At 36.4% G+C, this 23,959-nt stretch overlaps 3 protein-coding genes across 5 annotated transcripts; 1 reads left to right on the forward strand and 2 right to left on the reverse strand.

Annotated features, from left to right (window-relative positions):
- Nucleotides 1-307: 307 nt before the first annotated feature.
- fam76b (family with sequence similarity 76 member B) lies at nt 308-9,302 on the reverse strand. 2 transcript variants are annotated; one of them, XM_079608574.1, is made up of 10 exons: nt 8,782-9,302; nt 7,449-7,513; nt 7,276-7,330; nt 7,035-7,190; nt 5,743-5,924; nt 4,394-4,444; nt 3,073-3,135; nt 2,828-2,960; nt 2,219-2,320; nt 308-1,092 (listed from the first exon to the last, which is right to left on the reverse strand). In XM_079608574.1, exons 1-10 carry the CDS (start codon nt 8,866-8,868, stop codon nt 1,003-1,005), a joined length of 984 nt encoding a protein of 327 aa, XP_079464700.1. In that variant the 5' UTR covers nt 8,869-9,302; the 3' UTR covers nt 308-1,002. The 2 variants fall into 2 exon arrangements, with proteins under 2 accessions (XP_079464700.1, XP_079464699.1); XM_079608573.1 differs by having other exon boundaries at nt 2,828-2,963.
- A 1,385-nt stretch (nt 9,303-10,687) lies between these two features.
- On the forward strand, nt 10,688-15,941 carry kat5a (K(lysine) acetyltransferase 5a). Of its 2 annotated transcripts, none has more exons than XM_079606900.1 (15): nt 10,688-10,728; nt 10,840-10,906; nt 11,060-11,128; nt 11,278-11,414; nt 11,565-11,633; nt 12,266-12,439; nt 12,607-12,687; nt 13,365-13,427; nt 13,712-13,960; nt 14,317-14,406; nt 14,536-14,676; nt 15,120-15,213; nt 15,367-15,526; nt 15,612-15,693; nt 15,798-15,941. In XM_079606900.1, the coding sequence occupies exons 1-15, from the start codon at nt 10,714-10,716 to the stop codon at nt 15,930-15,932; spliced, it is 1,626 nt and encodes a 541-aa protein (XP_079463026.1). In that variant the 5' UTR covers nt 10,688-10,713; the 3' UTR covers nt 15,933-15,941. The 2 variants fall into 2 exon arrangements, with proteins under 2 accessions (XP_079463026.1, XP_079463025.1); XM_079606899.1 differs by having other exon boundaries at nt 10,696-10,737.
- A 244-nt stretch (nt 15,942-16,185) lies between these two features.
- mtmr2 (myotubularin related protein 2) lies at nt 16,186-23,795 on the reverse strand. The gene is made up of 16 exons (XM_079606898.1): nt 23,525-23,795; nt 22,999-23,059; nt 22,863-22,886; nt 22,720-22,783; nt 22,540-22,634; nt 22,344-22,448; nt 21,800-21,904; nt 21,569-21,652; nt 20,869-21,018; nt 20,575-20,763; nt 20,319-20,504; nt 19,986-20,192; nt 18,450-18,542; nt 18,257-18,370; nt 17,838-18,014; nt 16,186-17,484 (listed from the first exon to the last, which is right to left on the reverse strand). Exons 1-16 carry the CDS (start codon nt 23,566-23,568, stop codon nt 17,320-17,322), a joined length of 1,863 nt encoding a protein of 620 aa, XP_079463024.1. The 5' UTR covers nt 23,569-23,795; the 3' UTR covers nt 16,186-17,319.
- Between the last annotated feature and the right edge of the window lie 164 nt (nt 23,796-23,959).

Raw genomic sequence — 23,959 nt, forward strand, 5'->3', positions numbered from 1 at the left:
AAAAATCAGAATGAAATGAGCCCTCCTCTCCCCTAGGCTCCGATCATTGTGATAGCCTACTGTTATGATAACAAATTCAGTACAGAGATAAAGACCTGTTAAAGTTTTGTGAACTAAACTGCTTCTTTAACTACAATTACAACACATTCTAAAATTAATTAATGTGCCTGCTAAATAAAAACTGAATGGTAAACAAAACTAAACTGAAAGAGTACGGAATAGTATTTAAAAAACTTTTAAAATGCAAAACTATAACCTTGCACACTTTCACGAATTTGAATGCATCAATAAAGATACGCACACAAACTGAAGTTTTTACTAGCTTTAATATTCCTGAAACGTCTGTTGCAGAAAAAAAAAGTACAAAAGTGTCTGAGAGTAAAAAGATGCAAATGTATGGAGGGACATAAGAGAGGCTCACTCACTAAAACAGCAGCATCTCATACAGGCCTGCAAAATTCATCTCTGAAATATCACTAATACGAAGCCAAACAAAACAGAGTGATTATTTAATATACAAAACCACACAGTTGACCAGGCAGTAAGACATGCAATAATACAGTCTTTCTGTGTGTGAGTGAGTCAAGAGAGAGAAAGAGAGATGAATTGAGCATCTATAAAAACTGTTCAGTATATCAGACACAAGTTCAATTCATAACATTTCCATTTATTTGTTGACAGCACTTTCTGCTTCCTGACAGTCTGTTTTCAGAAATTCTGAAATGTTTTGCATATGAGATCTGAGGCTGTGATCAGCCAGGGCTCCTGAAATGGCTCTATACAGTTCTGTCTGTTTTGTAAATATGTGTGATTACTAAAACCGCTGAGAACAGCCAAAGAAAACAAACAAAAAATTATAATAATAATTGAGATTTTTGCATATGTGACATCATCAGAATAATAAAACAACACACAGAGAGCCTGTGAGCAATGGAGGGTGAAGCTTCCTCACAGTAATGACACATCAGGGAAAGGGGTCATTGTAATGGCGTGAGGTCACTGCTATGGTAACAGCAGGGAGCTACTGCTGCGGTCAAACTTCTTGCCTTTCGAGAGTGCAGCAACCTGTTTCAACAATTCTCTGTTCTTCCCCTGAGAGACAAACACAAACCCACAGTTAGTGAATTATACATACACACACAATAAAAAAAAAAAAAAACTTTAATTCAGCAAGGATGCAATAAAAAAAATGATTTTTTAAAATAAATCAACTTTCTATTCATCGAAAAATAAAAAATATATCATGGTTTTCACAAAAAATATTAAGCAGCACAACTTTTTTCAACATTGATAACAATAAGAAATGTTACTTGATCACCAAATCAGCATAACATTATTTCTGAAGGATCATGTGACACTGAAGTTTGGAGTAATGATGCTAAAAATTCAGCTTCTAACCATCACAGGAATAAATAACATTTGACTATTTCTGAATAATTCAGCTTTGGTGAGCATAAAGGACTTCTTTCAAAGTGTTCATCAAAAAACAGACAGTTTCCACAGTTTTAACAATGACAATACTGACTGATAATGACAATTCCTGTCACCAGTTAATTTCATTTATTAGTATGTGTGGTGATTTTAGTTTGTTTTTAACGTGAACTGTGGAACTTTTAACTGTGGAATGAACGATGTCCACAGATAAGGTAAAGCATGCCTGATATGGTATGCATGATTTTATGAAAGTATGATGTATTGCGACATCAGAAAAAAAAAGAAAAAAAAAAAAGACTATTGTAACGCTTGACGTAAAGCAAGTCAAATTTGTAGTTTTCTCATATCTCATTAGAACTACAGAAACACGACCTGATCTGGCAATCTTACATAGTGTGGTTATAGCAGATTAAGGACCGCTTTCACCCTGTTACGACTTGATGAACCACTGAAACGATTTTAGAAACATTATTTTAAGGTAAAAAAAAAATCTTCCTTAGTGTTGCTTTGACTGAATGAAAAAGGTTAAAACCAGAACAATCTAATAAAACGTGATATGATAAAGATTTTCGACAGAAAGAACATGCTGGTGGATCTTCTAGTATTAAAAACTTGTGTCATTCTGGAATGGCCTATTCTGCAATGGGTATAACCAATCTGGTCCCATCGGTTTGAGATTTGATAGAAACTTCTTCCAACATTGGGGCTAATTTCATGAAGTTTGTTCATAGTATATAGATCCCATTATCTTTGCCATTTGTTATTAATATAGAAATGAATTAACCTGTTGTTGCTCCATGGCCTCTTTGTGTGCTTTCTCCATGTTGTTCATCTTCACCCGCATATTTGACTCCTGATACTGAAAGTCTGCCTTCAGCTCTGTCAGCTGAAATGTAAACAAATTCAGAAAATGTTCTTTGCAAACTGTATTGGCAACACTGCATAGGAAGTTCAATTGGAATTATTGTATTGCAACTCAAAGAAATACACCACAGTCACACAACAAATGCAAACCCAAATCTACATCAATACAATTTTTATATCTTCACTCATACACTTCTAGTAACAGCTTAACCGTTCAGCAGCATAATTATCATCTCCGGCAGCAAAAGGACTGTGATGTGGGTGGATGATCACAGACAGCAGGATGAAACTCAGAAAGAGTCTAATAATGTTAATTAACACATTTATGGATCCATTAATCTCCATGCACTATTTTCTGTATCTCATTTTAAAGTTTGTATCTCATTTATCATATATAAATAAACGAGGACTGTAAGAGTCATACGATTCTGATTCAGTGAGTCATATTGTCGCTTGGAAGAGCTACAGCTACAACACTGGACTCCATGTGAATGTTGCGCCAAAGTCAGGAAGTGGCATCACAAGTTACCTTCCGGTCTTTCTCAAGGATGGTCTGGTCTCTCTGCTGGAGCATGCGCTTCAAAGACATCACTTCCTCTTTCAGTTGGCTAATCAAGATGAAGTTATCCGTGCCTCCAGAATCCATTGATTGAGTGATTGAACTACTGGAGGGAAAGAAAAAGAAATGTGGCATTGGGCATTGAAAGAACGATTGTGTCAGCCTGTCCACACTGAGAAACCGACAAATAAAGGGACAATTGCAATGAGAATTACCTGTCTCCATTGGATGGCTTTGTCTCTAGTTTGGGTTTTTTCTTTGGCGTTTCCTTCTGAATGCTACATAAGAGAAGCAAATTAGAGTCAATCCATCTCAACACAATCCCACAGCATGGACAAAGAGACACCGACCATCCTGAACGTTAAACTACAGCCAAATAGAAACAGCAGTGTGTGTGCATTAGGGGTTGAACGACTTCAAGATTTTTTTGAAGTCGACTGTTATGACATTAAAGTCGAGTCAACGTCGAATAGTCACAAACGTCATTCATAAAAACACAAGAGATGGGACTGTTTTCCAACATGCCACAATTTGCAATTTATTAGCAGAAAATGATACAGATGCTGACAGACAGCTCATAATATGTTGCAACTTAATGTTAACAATGCAACAATAACTCCCGTTTTAGTGCAAAAAATTTCTATTGATGCATTATGTTGGCATAACAATGTCATTTACGCAAGATAGGCTGTAAGCCTACTCACTGTCACAGTCCTGCTCATTCACAGTTTTTACTTTTCGATCATGGTTTGCATGTTTAGTGAAGTTTCTAATTGACCGTTCACCAAGACCTGCTCCCTTTAGTTACTGTTGCTATGTCCGACGCAGTGAAATATACATCGCGGAGCAGAGAGGACACTGACAACGCGCTAACAGAGGACAGAGCAGGTTACTTTTACTATGAAACAGTCTCAACTTTCATATTTGGTCATTTTATAAAGAAGTTTAAACAATAAATACCGTTTCGTGGCTGTTTACAGTGATGTGTCTGACAGATCGTTGTAGAGCCTCTGTTAAAGCTGCTCGTGAACAGATCATCTCTTCCTTCTAGTTAATTTATAGCATCAAATAAACATGAATAAACATAAGGAATGTTGTTTTAACCGCGGAAAGGCATCAGTACACTCCGTTTTTCAAGTTCAAATCCTCCAACGTTAATCTACTAACTCTCCTGACTGCTTTGTCGGACAGAAATGGCGGATTATGATTGATCAGATCGCCTGTCAATCAAACTCCCTGGGAAGGGTCAATTGACTGCTGTCGAGATGATTTCCATTCCTAACGTTAGCGGATGCCTTTTCAGATGAATGTGCATTGCACTTTTGTTGTACTTCAGGACAGACTTACTTTGCAAGTGAAATTTTTACAAGCTTCATCTTTTAGTGAAGTATTTCCACACACTTGATGGTGACAATCATAGTGTCACATCATGATCAACGCGACTAGTCGGTGTCAAGCTTAAAGCATCACGGCATTGCATTAAGGTCGACTAGTCGGTTCAACCCCTAGTGTGCATGTAAAGGAGACACATCTCACCTCTGCTTCCACAGCCCCTGATCCTGCTCTGGACTTAAAGTACCACTCATTCTGTAACACACACAGTGACAGCATTTTCAATAAGCAATAAGGAGGGAATCTTTTGGGACCTCGCGATTAGATTAGATTCTTGAGGTTACTTGATTATCCATTTTTAATTAAATTTCGATTCGATATGTGCATTTTGATTGTAGTTTACTGTTTTGTGTTACTTTCTAAATTGACTGCGGTAGACAGTTTAATAGGTCTAGAAGAAAAGAAAAAAACTGAATTAAATGTGAACCTTGAAATGTATTTAGTTTTTCTTTCCAATTTAGTCAACACAATATTATAAAACAAATGCCCTTTAAGCTGACTACAATCATTACACGCACTCTTCTGTAGTAAAGCAAGGCAGGCAATTTTTTTTTAAAATTAAAAATAGGAACAAAGAAGCAAATTACAAACAATAGGAAAAATAAAATAGAAAAATATACAAATGAAATTTTAAAATACTAAAACGTTTTTCAGGTACACTTGCATAGGTTTATTAAACGTAGTAAAAAATACTACCGAAATTAAATCAAATGTAAAAATAAAACGCTGTATAGTTTTCACTGTACAAATTAAATGTACATTGATTCAGAATAAGCTTAAAAAAAGTGATTCAGTCAAGTTATTATTAACATTAATTAAACGGATGGCAACAATTTAAGAGGCGTTTTTCACGAGGCGTTTTTGTAGGTTACACATCCGATTTTCTCCCATTTGTTTTCAATCGCATAGTATGACATATCAGACTCGGTTTACATTGAATACTCCACACGATGTGCATTTTTGTGTGTGACAATTGTGTGTGTAGCTGTGAAAGAGAATTGAACAAGATCGCATGCGAGGCAGCATCTGTGCGTGGCGCGTGCTTCAGCTGTGTGCCCGTCGGTGCGAGCACCGCATTGAGTCCTTGTTCGTGGCTTATTGTGATTAACGCCAATAACTTTAAGTAGTACTGCGAAGTTAAAGTCGTCTAACATTATTGTTGGGTGCTCATTAGGGGTGTTGATAGTGCGTGAGGGGCAGGTGAGACCGAAACAGCACACATTGCCTGTTTTTAAGCCTTGCCAATTTAAACATTCAAACGCAAGACGACGTGAAAGAATTTGCACGCTCTGTGTGTGAAGTTGTGTGGAAAAGCTGCGTCTCAGACAGCAAGTGAATACTAAATCGAGTTCGCTTTTAAGTCTTTTTGCACTTAAAAAGGACAAATTCACACAAAAATTGGGTAAAAAAAAACAAAAAACGGTAGTCCCATTACACCCCTAGTGCTCATGCGCTTCGGTTGCTTGTATTTGTATTTTATAATTCGGGCTTACTTGTGATGTGAACTTCCGTGTCTGTGGTGCTGGTGATGATGATGGTGTCTCTGATGTTCCTTCTCACTGAGGGAAGAAGAGTTGGAGTGGGAAGAGCCAAGGCCTTTCCGTTGCTCTTTTGTTTTTTGTAGAACACGACGATATGACAGTGTGCAAAGCCAACACAAGAGCTTCCCATCCACCTGCAGAAAGACAGAATTCTGCATCAGTATTATTTATATAATAGAGCATTTATTATACTTTTATATGCAGTTTTGATCATTTTTTAGTGCTATTTTAACATTACTATTTAGCTTTAGATCCCTTTTTACTTCAGTTTATAATTTCATTTAAATTAACAAAAATGTTTTTTATAGTTTTAGTTAACAATAAAACTGTGCACTCTTATTATACACATGCTGCACACTCGGTTTGCATTTTGCCATGACGCATACACCTTTGATGTTTAATTTGATACTTAATATTTAAAAATGATCAAAAGACAAGTGCTGCAGCAGTTCAGCTTAGGGTTTAACTCATATTTTCAGCAATGTAATTTCGAACAGAATATCCAGAAAGAATATTGTTAAATGTAAAAAAATAGACCCAAAGAAAGATCAAATAGATAGTTTGATTAAACCATCAAAATATGAGGAAAATATTTAATATCTTAACTATGAGGGAAGAACAAAGCACTAAACTTGGTTAAGGTATTTAGCTGACAAAATCATTTGGCAAAAAAAGACCAATTTTATTTTACTATAATAATAAAAAAAATGTTTTAATCAATTTTTTTTCTGGATGCCAGTCTGGCCAAAAATTATGTCTGCACCATTTGGCATGCTTCATTGCATTATCATAAATAAATAAAAATGGACTCCAAGCATAACTACTACGCAACATGCTTGCAAAATCTTTAACACATTTTTAATAATATTTGAATAAAGGGTGAAGATCTACATTTTTCTAGGCCGGATATCACTTTTGACCACTACTCCATGCATCATTAAGAACGCAATACACTGCTGATCATAAATAAGTACATTTGGGTGATCAGCTGTGAACATTGGTAGAAGGAATGGGATTTAATGATTCAGTTCTGTTTTGTGCATAAACCAACACCAGTTTTGTACAACTTGCTCAGTAATTAATGACAGACATGATTGAGCTTTCAATGTGCTGAAATCTGAAAACAGTAACCCTTCAATCTGTCAGAACACGATGAATCACATCACACACATGCAGTCAAGAGAACACAGCCAGAGTGTGGATGAGTAATAAGACTGAATAATAATGTGTATGTGATTGGTCACCTTTCTCCTTCCCTCATCCTTCCTGTCGAAGGCACACTGCTGCTTGCACTGTTCGCAGGTCTGTGGAGGGCCGTACTTCTTCTCAGAGTTGGTGCAGCGCTGACATTTGGTCCCAATGAATGCAGCAATGATGTTACAGTACTGACATGGCTTCGGCTGACAAAAGAAGAAAAGATGTGTGTTAGTGCATTCATCTGCGGGATTTCCAGTCATTTAAACATATATACTCACATGAACTTACCGTTCCAAACTGTTTGACATTCTGTGCACATTTCTTACAGATAGTGTTGGTTTTGCTGAGAAAAAGGAAAGATCTTCCATTAGCGCAGATAGGATGATACATGTTTAGTAGACACTGTGGCTGGTGAGAAAAGACTTAGTTTCCCACCCTGATTGTGTATATGAGTGTCTCACCTCTCTTGCTGAAACTCTGACCTGCAGAAGGTGCATTTTACAATAGGGTGCGCGATCCGACACTCCTAGGAGGAAAAAACAACCAATGATAGTGTAAACTTAAAATGTGCTTTAATATAGGTGTATAGGCCACGTAAAAAACTACCAATGGCAGTGTTGTGTAGTATATGATTCATGTTACAATCTGATATACTGTATGACTGCATCTTTAGGCGTTTTCACACTTGGTCCTTTTCAGGGGTCCGAGCATGGATCACTGGATTTTTTTGCCCATATGCGAATACTCCAAACAATATCAGACCCTTTTAAAGCGACCCAAACAGACATCATCTTGGGACACTTTAGTTTAGTCATCAAATGCCTCCATACAAATCGTCTATTCATCATCAGGGCTGCTTCTGCTGACAGATCTCTCCCAATTATTAATTCCCAAAATACACTTGTCTAGGTCGTTCTTATTCCAATCGCTTCCAAATTCTGTGAGAGACAAACAGCTGTGAGAACGTCTTGTTTGTGTTTTATATTATTATTAAAATACTGTATGTAATAAATAACAATGTATGTTCAATAATGTATGAGGTGAATACTTGCTATTTCTCATAATGCCCGATTTCTCCAGTAGATTTATTTAAGTACATTACTGGTTATGTACTTTTTTAAATATTTAGAATGAAGGCAATCACTGACAGTAGCCTACCATTTTAAATTGAAAAAAAAAGCATGAAAATATTGCATCAATACTAGACATTAGGACAATAATGTCCAATAATGATAATTGTTAAATTGTAAAAACAATTATAAGAATATAAAACGTTTATAATGTACACTATGAAATCAGTGATCTGTTCCCACCATTTGTTTCTAACACATTTATGCATTCTTAGCTAAGAAGAATCATAAATATGTCTGTGCTGATGTCATCATTGTCTTATGCCATAAATAAACACGATTTAAAGAAAACAACTCAAAATAAACTGGATGTAAACAGGTGGACGTGTGATATAGAGCAAGAATATGGATTTAGTACTGCAACAAAATCTTTTTTTTTGTGCCAAAGTAAAACTAACTCAACAGAATTTGTAGAAATGTTGTTTAACAAATTAATTAATAAACACTTGGTGTCACATTGTAAGTGAATTGAATAAAATGTCAGGGTAAAGTGTATAGGTCAGGCATCGCGCATTAAATGTGACTATACCAAAAAGCAACAGTAAGAACACAAAGAGGTCTGACTCTGAGAGTGACCCCATTACTTAACACAGACAGTACACACACTTTCCCCCGAGACTCTTGAAGCGCATGTAAACAGTACGTGGATGTTGTGTACTCTCACCTTACAGAGCTGCTGGCCCTGCGACAACTCCTCGAACGGGAACCGCTGGTTACACTTGGTGCAGGCGTACAGGGCCGATGTGGCCATCACCAACCCCACAAACACACGATTACCGCTACTGTTAAAATATAACTACACTTACGCGAGGACGACCTTTAACACATGAGACGAGGTGAGACCTGAGAAGATTCAATCCCAATTAAAACGGCAACTAATCCCGATACATAAAATGGATCCAACCATCTAAAACTGCTCTGCGAATACTACTATAAAAAACATCAGTGGCTTATACTCATGACTAAGAACTAAATATAAACTAAAATATGGTCATACACAAAAAGAATAACTAAAACCCTGATTTCATAGCTCGGTATTTCGGCTCCTAGCGAGAATTTTTGCTTTCTCCTTTTTGTATCCGTCGACGCACGAACCGGATGCGACCTGTGACTACAAAGGAAAGACTCAACAGCCAATCGGGAGCCTGCGCTGATGGGCGGGAAGAGTGGTTTTAAAATATAAGCACCAATCAAAGATCTCGTCCCACCCTTTAAAGAACTACGCAATGGTTTTTGTGACGTGTTAGTGATGTAAAAAATATCACCCTTTCCATACAGTCAAAAAAGAGTCAACAATTTTCTGAAGAAAATATTTGGATCTGATTTTAACACTAAATGCTCCTTTTGTCAGAATGACACTGAAACTCTTCTTCATTTGTTTTGGTCGTGCAACTATAGCCTACTTTTCAGCTCTGGAGAGATGTTAATTGGTTTAGGTTTTTCAATGAATCCTACATCTGTTATTTTTGGATTTTGTTTGAAGCGAATCCAAATGGCTGCTTTATAATAAACCTAATTCTCTTTCTATGTAGATTTTATATTCATACATGTAAATTTTCGAATTGTAAACCTATTGTTTTAGTATTGTTACAAAAGATAAAACGTTAGGCCTACTTTCAATTTCACTCTCGCTTACCAAAAAAGCTTTTAGAACATGTACAATTCGCATGGCCTAAAAACCTTTTACTGTATTCAATGTGTAATTTTTTTAATTAATTTGTGAAATGTCCTCTTTACTTTACTTTTTTTCTTCTTGTTTTAGTTTCGGTCTTTTTCTGATTTGAGCTATGGCATTGTTTGTTCATGTTTTCTTTATTCTCTCTATCAGTGTTGTTCTTAATTATTGTTATGTTCTAATTTTCATATCTCTAATGTTCATAAACTGAATGTTCAAATAAAGCATTTAAAAAAAGTGAAACAGGAAATAATACGACTATAAAATTGTCTCAGACAGAAAAAATATTAAGGAATATTTAATATGATCATTATTCCATTTATTTCCAGAAGAATAATCTCAATTTTAGAGCTGTAGAGAGCACAGAAGGTTAGATAAGATAAACAAGAAAAATAGCTAAGGATTTCAGCAGACAGTCAGATTCCAATAAAAATTAACAAACATTTTTACAGAAACCCTAACAGGATTATACTCACTTATTTAACCTGAACTATTATTAACCACAATGTTCACAAGTATTGCATTTTGCTCTGTGTTCTGGTCATTCTGCATTATAGGCTATGCACTTTTAGACCCTTACATGAACCTGGTAGGCTACATCCAAACTATTTGTGATATATTTAAAGATATATCTATTTTTAAATATACAGATATTTCAACTAAAGATACACACACACACACACACACACACACACACACATACATATATATATATATATATATATATATATATATATATATATATATATATATATATATATATATAAAGAATAATGAGTTTCATGTAAATGTAATCTTTAGTAGGTTATTTTGTTTTTGGTTTTTACGTGTGTTTTTTTCTACACTCTTTTCCCCATGTGAATAAAACCTTTATTATCTATTATGGTTTAGCGCGTCACTCGATGTGCGCCAGATAAAAAGATGGCGGATCACTCGGTGAGTAATGTACGGACGGATGGTTTTTATGTTGTTTTATTCGCGATTTAAATAACATTTGTCCTGTCTTTGTTGGTCGATGCGATTCATAATTGCGTTATGTCCTCATAGGGTGAGATCACTGAGGGCTGTCGACTGCCTGTGCTGCGAAAAAATCAAGAAAATGAAGACGAATGGCGTAAGTATCAGCCTGACAGCTGCGGATAGAATGTAAACACAACATTTGTCACAAGCGCAAAACTAGCTACACGTAAATAGCAGTATATAAGTATATTTAGGAATATAACTGCTTGCTTGTCCAAAAGTAATTGATAATTTCGTCTCTTCATAGCTTTGGCTGAAATTCTCAGTGTCAAAGACATCCCTGGGAGAAAGCTTTACTATGTCCACTATATTGACTGTGAGTATTGACTATCAGCCTGACTAAATACTTTGGTCATTTACCTAATTTCTTTCCTCCAGTGTTAATATTTACATAATGCATGATTCCATTTATTTAGTCATTAATTGGAAAGAACAAACTAAACTATATTTGTTGTTTGTTGTTAGTCAATAAGCGCCTGGACGAATGGGTTACTCCAGACCGACTGGACATGAAAAAGCTCCAGTTTCCCAAGAAGGAGGCGAAGACTCCCATGAAGAATGGCCTGCCTGGGTCTCGGCCAAACTCCCCAGAGAGAGACGTGGTAAGAGAATCTACTCTGTACAGTGACACTAAATGTAGAAAAAAAACTCCCCCACATCAATGATAAAAAGATCTAACATTCACAGTTTTTGTTCAAAATTGCATGCTTTTCAGTCCATTTACCATCTTGTCACTTTCTGTTTAAATTTAGAAGAAGAGTCTAGATCTCCACGGTCAGTCTGCTTCAGCTCCTTCAAGAGGCAAAACCCTCCCCACACCGGTACAGACGAACCCTGCCCATTGTATTTTACTGATCAATCTGTCCTACAAGAGTTTACGGCGAATGGGCTGAATTAAAGACTAGTTTGAATAAGCTCATTATACAATTTTCAAACAGTGTGAGGGAAGCAGTTTTTGCCTCATCTCAATTTCAGCTGCAGATTCCAGAACCTTTTGTGTGACATCTAATTTAAAGAGATTTATCCCACAATAATGGTAGCATTGTTAAAGGGATTACATGAGATTGAAACGTTGAAATGCACATTTAAGATAGTCGATACGTTGTTAGTATTTGTTGCACATGGAATTAAAGGGATAGTTCATCCATCTTACAGGTTTGGAATGACATGAGGGTGAGTAATTAATTATATAATTTTCATTTTTGGGTGAACTATCCCTTCAGATAAGATATTTTATTAATTCTAAAGCAAATCTATGAATTTTGCAATCTTTATGTAAAAGCTCTCAATGCATCCAGACCCCATTAGTCATTCTCATTACTTATTACTCCTTAGTTATTTTCAAGAGGTAAGTGGCAGGTGTTCACTCATGGTTATGTTTTTATATATGATGGATTTTAGTGCCTTTTAAAGATAAAAAAATTAACACTCTTGTTTCTGTTTGATCTTACAGAAAAGGAAAGCAGAGTCGGTCTCTTTGGCAACACAAGTGACCGCAGCGACTCCAGTGCCTTCACTTCCTGGTTCTGCAGAGGCGAGTCAGGCCTCTGTATATCCAACAATTAGAGATTCCCCTTTCAGCATTAAATCCAGAGAGGAGCATGAACCACTCACCTCTCTAACAACAGTAAGAAATTACTTTAAAACAATTTTTAGACCAGTGTGTCTCTTCTTGCATAACAACATCAATAATAATCCTCATTATTATTATTTTGTAAGTATATAAAGTCATTTTTTAAATATTATTTAACAATCAAACCTTTCTTTATTTCCTCTGCTTCTTCCACCTGGAAGAATGGCACAATGTCCATTCAGCGTCATCTCATTCCTCCTCAGCCAGGGAGAAAAAGAAAAAATTGTGGAGGGACAGATGAGGTAAGTCCTGCAACCTAAAATTAAACATCACACATTTTATTGTTATTTGGCAAGAACATGGTGCTGTAAGATGTTAGGAATTAGAAATGTGTTTTAGGGCACATTTCCTTTATTTCTCATGAAGGAACTTTGTCAAGTCAAGTCAAGAATATTTGTATAGCGCTTTTCACAATACAGATTGTATCAAAGCAGCTTCACAGTATTAAGTTAAAATAATAATAAAACATCCAAATTTGGTAATGCTAATCAATAGTATTATTCATTGATTAATTCAATTGAATATCCCCAACTGAGCAAGCCAAAGGCGACAGTGGCAAGGAAACGAAAAACTCCATCAGGTGACCTAATGTTGACCTAAAACTCCATCAGGTGACCTAATGTTGACCTAAAACTCCATCAGGTGACCTAATGTTGACCTAAAACTCCATCAGGTGACCTAATGGAGAAGAAAAAAAAAAAACTTTGTTTATTATGTTAAACAAATTCAGTGCTATGCAAAGTTTTACTTAAAAAAAAAAACACTGACTACTAATGAGATAGCAAGATGATGTACCTGATTTCAAATCAAAACCAAATCCATCAAATGTTTTCCAATTAAATATAACTCTTTCTGCTCCATCAACTACCCTACTCCTCTAAAGTGTCCTAAAACGTTGCAACCCCTTGTGTTTTTCTAGATGGTAAAGGTGTTCCAGAATAACAGTCCCCGCTGCTCCACCGTCTATTTGCTGCCAGGAGAGGTCTGGCTCATTTACTTCCCATTGCTTTGTTCCGTGTCTTGCTAGAATGGAGGCTTAAGGCTGTTAAAGAATCACAGTTTCTTGATACAATGGATTCTGTAAATGCAGTATATATATTTATCAATATATATGTCGATATAAGGAAATCGGGCAAATCTGACATTGACAATGAAAAGCAAAAGTTTAGATGAAACTCACAAATATTTTTGAATATGAAAGACATTAATTTTTTCATGTTATCGATGTTTCATACAATTCTCCCTAACACTACTCTCTGATCTCAGGACTCTCAGGACAGTTCAGATGGAATCCCATCTGCCCCACGCATGACCGGTAGTTTGGTGTCAGACCGCAGTCATGATGACATCGTGACGCGAATGAAGAACATAAACTGTATAGAGCTGGGCCGGCACAGGCTGAAGCCGTGGTACTTCTCCCCATACTCCCAGGAGCTCACCTCTCTGCCCATTCTCTACCTCTGTGAATTCTGTCTCAAATACCTCAAGAGCCTCAAATGTCTTCAAAGACACCTGGTAAGTAGTTTCAAGACTCAAGCTTAAGGTGCGGTCACCTTGGCGAATTTTCACAGGCAATAAAAAGTCCATTGTCAGTAGTATCTCATACTTCCAAACCAAGCAGCTTTCTGTTGATGAGTGTGGAAAGTTCCCATGACCAACTTGAACACAAGCGAAATCTGCGTGGGGAACATTTCCGCCCTCATGCATAACCCTCAATAGCATGGAGGAACCCTATTGAAATGACCCACTAAATTTCACTGGACAATAATAAATATGACCATATATTTAAATAGCTGTTATTGTATAGTTTCACATACCGTTCATCATTTGCACTACATTTAATATACAATTTCTCCCCCTGTAACCTTTAGACAAAATGCAACCTTCGGCATCCTCCAGGAAATGAGATCTACCGCAAAGGAACCATCTCCTTTTTTGAAATAGATGGCAGGAAAAACAAGGTGTGTAATAATTTTTTTCCTTCCACTAATAATGTCCTGTGCACTGTTGCAGTATGTACTGTACCGGTACATCTATGTGGTCTCTTGATGGTCTTTTAAATCTTTGATTTTTTTTGTTTTGTTGCACAGGCATATTCCCAAAATTTGTGTTTATTGGCCAAATGCTTCCTGGACCACAAGACCCTGTACTACGACACGGACCCTTTCCTCTTCTATGTTATGACGGAGTATGACTCAAAGGGTTTTCATATAGTTGGCTACTTCTCAAAGGTATATTCCCTCTCTGCTGGCATCTGTTTGCTTTTTAATCCTTCAAACATTCGCTTGTGCTATATTTATTTAAAATGAATGCCTCTTGTTTTGATATTCTCTAATGTAAAGTGTCCAAATACTCTTTGAGGCCACTGTATTTTAAAGTCACCATGAAATAAATGTGCCCTCTTTAATTAAAATAACTTTGCCTCCCTCTTGCAATGACATCTCTTCTCTTCTCTGGTGATGTTTACTGGTGTGAGGGTGGAACAACCTATCATTAACATGACATCACAGCAATAGTAAACCATATTCCAGATGGACAAAATCAAGTCTCTGTCTACATTTTGTCTTGTTCGAGAAGCTGTTTCACTCGAATATACGTCACAATAATGAAGAAAAGACTATCGTAACTTCTGTTTCATGATGACTTTAATGTCTTTTTTCCTCTCTTATTAAAGGAGAAAGAATCAACAGAAGACTATAATGTGGCCTGTATTCTGACGTTACCACCTTATCAGAGAAGAGGCTATGGAAAACTACTAATTGAGTTCAGTGAGTAATTTTACACTTCTTCTGGACTTGTCAAATTTGTTTAGTGAGGTAAGATTTTTGCTTACCTAAAATAAGCAAAATTTATCAATATTTTATGTGAAATATAATTAGCCCTAAACGTCATGGCCCCTGTTTCACATCTCTGTTTCCAAGGTTATGAGCTCTCAAAGGTGGAAGGAAAGACGGGTACCCCAGAGAAACCGCTGTCTGATTTGGGCCTGCTCTCCTACCGCTCATACTGGTCCCAGACCATTCTCGAGATACTCATGGACCTCAAATCAGAGAATGGAGAACGGCCACAGATCACCATCAAGTGCGTGCCCACTCTTTGTATTGTACTAAAGAAATACTTTGTAGGCACAAATTTCTAGCAGTGTTCTCGGTTTTATTGTTCTTAGTGAAATTAGTGAGATCACGAGTGTCAAGAAAGAGGACGTGATATCAACTCTTCAATACCTCAACCTCATCAATTATTATAAGGTAAGAAATCACTTCCAATTAAAAGGAATAATTAGCTATATTCTTTGCATATTCAGATACTGAAGGGGCCTTTCATGGTGATTGATTTTGCTCTTCCCTTGCAGGGTCAATATATCCTCACCTTGTCCGAGGACATAGTGGAAGGCCACGAGCGTGCCATGCAGAAGCGCCACCTCCGCATTGATCCCAAATGCTTGCATTTTACTCCTAAAGACTGGAGCAAGAGGGGGAAGTGGTGAAGTACAGAGAGAGCAGGGCCACTAGCTCACAGATACAGACATAAAGGAATTCAAACCAACATAAATACTGTAAATAAACTTGTATTTATGTACTTTCATGGTTTTTATAAAAAGTACTTCTCTACAAATATGGAGTCATTTCAAAAATGTAACTGAATGTGATGTGTAAATAAACAGTCTGTTTGTACTGTTTGGGGGATTTTACTTGCCAAATGCAAACTGCTAATTTATGACATTATGAGTGATTAAAAACCTTTTAGTGGATTTTAACACCATGTTTTCTCACATATGCTTTAGATTAAAAGCATGTGCTACATGACAAATGGTATAGCAACATATATATATATATATATTAAAACTTATTTCTGTTAATTGCCATGTAAACATTTTATGTAATATTTACATATTTTATTTAAGCTTTATTTCAAATACCACATTTAAAAAATTTTTTTTAACACTGATTCATTGATATTCACATGCACTTTAAAAAGTTTACTGTGAAAACGCTTTAATCCGACTAAAATCTTGGGGCAAAACTTTAAAAAAATTAAACTAAAAGACGTAGTTAATGTGATTGTACCCACTTTAGTCAAGCTATAATTGACTTTGGTGCTTTGCGCATTATCAAGTGATGCAAACATTCAAATACATGTTGTCTCATCTATACTGCGACAGACTGCAGCCCAACTACACAAACAACCGCTCCAGCTCAATTATAACTGTACGTAAACGTACTAAGCGTTCCACCCTCTACACATGAACAAAACACATTATTCATTGTCTACATCCAGATACTGCAGGTATTTTATTGCTGTGGATTAGGAGATTGTATTGCAGTCGTCACCGGAGTGGTGACGATTGACAACATAGTTTCATTTAATTAGTGTCAATACACATTATTGGTCAATAATGTTAATGTATAAGCAAACGTTAGATTATAGAGCATATTGTACATCACTCATAACATGATTAGATAGTGTCATCTTTATCAAGCCCAAGGAATTTCAAGTAAAGACAGAACCCTGTACATAAAACCCAGAGGCTAGAAAGACTCGCCTAAATTTCCCTCCGCATCAAGATGATGCTGGCAGAATCCCAGTAACATCACAACGCTTTCGTCATGTTCTATTACATACAGTTCATTCAGTACAAGCCCTAATATGTTTCTAACATGTATTAATGCTTCACTAGTCTTAATAAATGTATTAATATAATACTAGTATCCAACAGTTTTAGTGATTAAAAGCTTCTTCCATCCACCCAGCTTGTAGCAGCGAGGTGAATGTTAGTGTGTGAATTTACATCAGTTGTGCATCACTGCAAGTAACATGAGAACCGTGACGCTCACGTGGTGTGGCGATCTACATTCCTCAAAGCTGTCGAGCACTTATACAAAGGTTTGAACAGGTGTGATGGAGCGCGTAGGAGACCCCGCCCTCTCGGAGGATGACGAGGCCGTGCGATTGGCCGCCTCGCGCTGTAGCTCTTCCACCCTCTTCTGAAGCTCGGCCCGTTTTGCTAGCAGCTCTTTGTAGCGCTGATGGACGGGCTCCTAAAATATATTTTTAATCAAACAGTGACTTTTAAGACCCATTATTAACTAATATAAGGTCACCTAAAATGTCAGATGTTTAGGTGATGAATAATAAAATACATCTAATTACATCATAGAGTAATATTTATTGAAAATCAAAACAAAATAGCTGGGTTTAAAGATTGAAAGGATCTAGTCCTGTTAGTTAAACTTAGATGTTTTGTAGTGACGGACACCTCTAGTAGTACACACATTATTATCTTTTAAATATCAGAAGATTGTGGAGAACACATTCTCTGGCAGAATCAGAGAATGAACCTAATAATTTCTGCACCTGCACATTAATTTAAAAACCATTCACATGTGTGTACCTGTGGTCGCATGCGTGGATTCCAGCGTATGTAGTATGAGACCCAGAGCTGGAGGTGTCGTATACCGACGGTGGGGAAGAGAACGTGGGAGGGGTAGTGTACGTACAGCGGATTGACAAACTCCTCTAGCTGACTGTTCACAAATGACCATACAGACACCGTGCGCTTCGGGACTTCCTAAACACAGAAACAGACAGTCCCTTAGACCCACACACAGTTATATATGCTTGTTTGTAAATAAACACAAAGTTTTGAAATTACTATTGTGGCCGAAACACAGTTCATTCGCTGTAAGTTAAAGATAATAGCATCTACCAGATTATGTCCTGATCCATTAAACGTTCATATTCTTCTTACTGTTACATGACATACATACAAAGTGTGCAAACATGTATACCTAAGAGTAGGCTCGCTCTCACCTCTTTGAGTCTTTGCTGCTCACTATTACAAAGAAATGTGCCAAAAAGGCAGCTGTAGAGGTGATCCAGTATTGTTATGAGGAAATTCTCATTGAACTCGAAAGCTGCAGGAAACTACAAACACAGAGACACAAATATTTATTACTTATACAGAGACAGATCATGGCAATACACTGAAGACATAGGCACTTACCTGTCTTGTCATCTGCCAGACACAGTCAATGAACTGCAGGAAGATCGGAGAGCGATCTGCATCTGTGTGATTCCTATCACCATGACCTACTCGCTACATACACACAAATAATCATGTACTGTATTCATAATAATAAACATTTATTTGTTGTATGCATTTCATACATTGAATGCAACTCAAAGTGCTTCAAATGCATAAAATCAAATAATACAATCACACAATGTAAATATAAAAATATTCGTACACAACTATAAAGTTCAGCGTGTAAAATAAAGTAAATTGGCAATATAGTTTGACTTTGTTATATTACAACATCATATTGTTATATTGATAAGCAACTTTAAAAATATATGTCTTAACCCGCTTTTTAAAAATATATGAATGCTAGTAGACTAGCCTCTTTTACTTCATCTGGTAGAGCAAATAATGAGCAAGGTGACTTGAAATAATTACAAAACACGGATCTTTTTTGTTTTTGAATGTTATTGTTTCCATACTTGTCAAAACATTGGGGTCAGTATGATTTTTTTATATATACACCGGTATATATTTTTGAACAAAGTCTCTTATGCTCACTAAGGCTGCATTTATTTTGATCAGTAAAACAGTAATATTGTGAAATATTATTACAATTAACTATCTATTTTAATATATTTTAAAATGCCATTTATTCCTGTGATGGCAAAGCTGAATTTTTAGCATCATTACTCCAGTCTTCATTGCCACATGATCCATCAGAAATCATTCTAATATGCAGATTTGGAGCTCAAGAAACATTTCTTATTATCAATGTTAAAAACATTTCTGCTGCTGATTATTTTTTTGGAAACTGTGATAGATTTTTTTCAGTATTTGATGAATAGAAAGTTAAAAAGAACAGCATTTATTTGAAATAGAAATCATTTGTAACATTTACTGTCACTTATGATCAATTTAATGTGTCCTTGGTGAAAAAAAGTATTAATTTCTTTAAAAAAAAAAAAAAAAAAAAAAAAAACCAACTGACCCCTTGAAAAGCACTGCGTTATTCAATGTTTTGATGTAATTTCTAAAAACATCAGGGAGGGGCTCATCCTTTTGTTAAATAAAAAATAGCCACAAGCATTTTTTTTATGTTTCAGCCTGGTCAATTAAGTTGAATTCTCCATTTAGATAGAATTATGAAAAAAATGCTGGATAATTTTCAGTTATGCTGATGTTCAGTTATAAAAACATATACCGGTACTATATGCTAGTACATAACACCAGTGCTATCTCTTCATCATTTCTGTTTATAATGATATTTGAAAATGAAATCTCTTTATTTAATTGGGAAAGGCAAAATAAAGTTCTTCAAGCAACTTTATTTTGACTTAATTTCAGACTTTTCAGAAGTGCAACACATTAAAAATCACAGGATGTGCCCAGAGTAGACACCAGTTCACTATGAAGCATTCATTATATAGTAAATAGTGAATGAGTGAACAAGTGAGGAATTTGGAAAACAGCAAAAAATGTATCCAGTCTTGTTTGTTGTTGTCATGTTAGTTGACTGACCTGTTGGAAGCGATGTCCAAAGCTGAGCCACTCTTTCTCCACCAGTATCTGAAAGCCTCGAATGGTTCTGTAGTGAGAGTCCAGCATTATCAGGGCCAGTGAGGTCAGCTGAGCAGTTCTGTCCCAGCCGTCACTGCAATGAACCACCACTGAGGTTTTCCCAGACTCCACCTTGTCGGCTATCCTTAAAGCTCCTGCCAGAATCAACTAACACACACACACACACAAACACACACACACACACACACACACACACACAATCAGTGCCATCTTCATCATCCTCATATTTCTTAACATGTGAGAAACATTATGAAGAGATCCCTCTTGTCTCACCTTAATATGCTCCAGCCAGTGTGTGGACTCGAGATTGGACAGCCAATGAGATTCTTCAATGTTGGGATAGACGACATCCTTCAGTTTCCGTAGTGACTCGCGCATTACATGAATGTTGTGGATATCCAGAAACACCAGCTCTGCATTCTGATAAGCATCTTCACTCTCATACCCACCTCCTTTCATCTAAAACACAAACTGTCAAAACTTTCCCTTTTATTTAAAACACACGCTTGAACAGAAAGTAAGTGTTTACCTTGTTAGCTGCAGCATTCACACTGGGTCTGGAATCAAATATGAACAGTTTGTGTGATTGTGCGTTTGCGTCCATGATGGCTTGAAGGAGTTTCTCATCTTCTTTGCTGCGTCGACCATTCTGACCTACCATCGGCTGACTGGACCGAACCACTGCAGCCTGACTCTCCGGGTGGATCCATGACAATACCTAAACCGGAACGAGCCAATAGATTCAGTGGTGAGACCTGAGGATGAATTATTGCTCACACACAAACTGAAGTGTGAAGATTCAGAATCGTCTCAAGACACTGACCGGAATGCGTCCTTTGGCCCTGAAGCTGGAGACGCGTCGCAGTTCCTCGTCAGGTATTGTTACCGGCACAACTAGCACCGCTGGGTATGAATCACACAGCTCATAGTGATCATTTACTTTGGATATCCTCCAGCTCTCATTCGGAAGACCCTATTTATATTTAAAACACGACTCTCTGAAATACTTGTTTCTTATTGGTCAATCACAGAATTGTGCAGTGAAATATGTTTTGTATAATGACCCTAAAATGTATAATTGATTTACAATATCCTACATAGCTGTGCCAGATGTCTTTTGTATCACTCCATAGTCTCATACTTTTCAAATAATAAAATACTGTTAAATACTGTAAATTAGTATATATAATTTTCACATTTTACACACACACACACACACATTAATATTATTAACTAATATTAAATATTATACATTTACCAAGTGATAAAATATTTTATTTTATCACTTGGTAAATGATTACCCTTATATAAAATCTTATTTTTATTTATTTATACACAATTATTTGGTAAGTAGCTGTGTAATACATGGGATAATGTACACCCAGCCATCATTATTGTAAAACAAACCTTTTTAGGGTGATACAATTAGTCTCCTTGTCCCTTTGAAGGGGTTTATTATGCAACGATGACTGTATATTATCACCTTGCATATAACTAAAAAAATAAATAAACACACAATGTACCTGTCTCTTGTATTCAGCCAGTGGATCATACACCCTCCATCCATTCTCAGGAAACACCTGCTTATACTCAAATGCAAAGAGGGACTAGACAAAGAGAAAGGAGGGAGACAGACAGAGAGATTATGAGCTCTAATTACTTTTAGGCTGATGCTGATTTTGTTGAATTAGGTTTATTAATTACACTATACTGTATGCTGGAATAATATATGCTCTTTGTCTTATGTTTCTCACCAGGTTGTTTGACACTGGAAAAGCAAACTTCATCAGAACCTCAAACACTGATTTCTTTAGTGAGTCCTCAGGTTCCTTGTGTACAAAACGCAGGTTCCTCATATCCTACAAGACACATATACATTGAGCAAACATGCAGGGAAAAGAATGTATCAGGACTCAACAGTAAGGGTTTTTTCTGCTGACCCGTTTCCTGCCCTGCCAACATTTTCATTGACCAACCATAAACAGTGTTATTTTAGTATTATTTATATACCATTTTATTAGTATATACATTTTTAATAACACCTCATTTTATTATTTATTAATATTTTGAAGTAGCCTTTATTCGTATATTTTCAGTACATTTTTTATATTCCAATTTAGCTTTAAATGATTTTTATTTGTTTGTAATTTTTGTACATTTTATTTCAACATTTTTAATTTTCATTCAATAAGTATATTTTATTTCAGCTTTATTTTTAATTATTGTTTTTTAAACATATATGTATAGTTAAATGTCAAGTCGTCTTCTTCTTCAAATGTTTTATTTTTATTCACAAACCTTGCAGACGAGGACGTATGAGGCGTCTCCTCTGCTAGTCGCTGCTCCGATCTTCTCTACTCTGCTCAAAACTCCCAGTGGCAGATCTAGCCCAAACACCGGCTCCTAACAAACAAATAAGGTGCCAGAAAATTAAGTCTTTAGTTTAGAAATTCTCTCCAGAAGTACAGAAACAGCATGTGTGCGTGGTTCTTACCCTGTCAGTGCACCTGAAGAACAGTCTGTAGTTAGTGACGGTCAGAGATCCTCTAGCAGGCCCAATGAATGGACAAATGTAAGTCACTTCTTTAGCTGTGGACAAGCACACAATAAGCACATACATTAAAACCATCAGAATAGCTTATGCACAGCAGTCAGTATAATGTGCCACACATACCGGCATCCTGAACCAGTTCCTCTGCCAAAAGAGGAAGTTCGCCTTTACCGGGGTCTTTATAGACCTGCATACAGGACAATTTGATCAGTGAACATAAACTGAAACTTTTTCCAAGTCTAGTGCACACATTCACACTTGAATACCTTTTCAAATGTCCTTCCTTTACTCTGTAATAAGAAAAAGTAACAGATGAGGTATAGTAATAGTAACAGTGCGGAACATACATTAGTTTTAAGTGCAGAAAAATAAGTGCTGGGCTGAACTTTGGTTCTGACTGACCCGCAGCTCTGTGTCTGAAACTTTGGTCCCACTTGAACGGTCAGAGCGGGTCGTAGTGGAGCTGAAAGGACATTAGAGGATGAAGGCAGATTAAAGCACACCTATGCGCTTTACTCATGGTCTTAAAGGGAAGGTTCACTCAGAAATGAACATTCTTTCATCATTTACTCACCCTCATGTTGTTCCAAAACTGTATATTTTAAACTGACTTTTTTTCTTCCATGGAACATACAATGCAGAATGTTAGGAACTGATAATACAGCCTCAGTCATAATTCACTATCTTTACTTTTTTTTTTAAAATATATAATAAAAATAAGCGGTGTCATTCGTGTTTGGAGCAGCAACATAATGTTAAGTAGGCTAAATGATGATTACTAAATGAAAGCTAATATCTGGGTGAACTATCCCTTCTGACAGTGAAGTGAAGACAGTGGGCTGCGCTTGTCAAGAAGTTTCAAAAACATAAAGTCAGCGTGAAATTATACATTAAATATTCATTTAGAGAGTGTGTTTTCTGTTAATACCTGCACAGCGACTCCACACTGTCCACACTGCCGCTCTCCTCCATCCCGAAACAAACCGAACCGCAACACTTATTGAGTTGTGATGGTAACTAAACTCTATTAATTTAGTGACTGTTCAGTGCGGAAATTCCGTGAACACAAACAGCGGAAGCTGCCATGTCTTCCCACAATTCCTCTAGGTGGGGCTGGTCGTGCGCGCTACCGCGGTCGCGCGTTCTGTGTTTGTGCCAGAGTGCTGGTGCGCGTGTTCGTGGGTCACCTTGTGGAGACCTTTGGGAAGTGAAACGCTAAAAGTTAAAATAATGTCCCCTGCAATTAAATATAAAATATATATTCAGAAAAAAAACAACTTAATGTTTTATATATATTTTTGATGAAATTTCCCTTTGCTTTTAATAGACAATAAGGAACAATTTGGATGAATTGTATCTTTTT

The sequence above is a fragment of the Phoxinus phoxinus genome, assembly GCF_949152265.1.
Source record: "Phoxinus phoxinus genome assembly, chromosome: 3".
NCBI classification, from domain to species: Eukaryota; Metazoa; Chordata; class Actinopteri; order Cypriniformes; family Leuciscidae; genus Phoxinus; species Phoxinus phoxinus.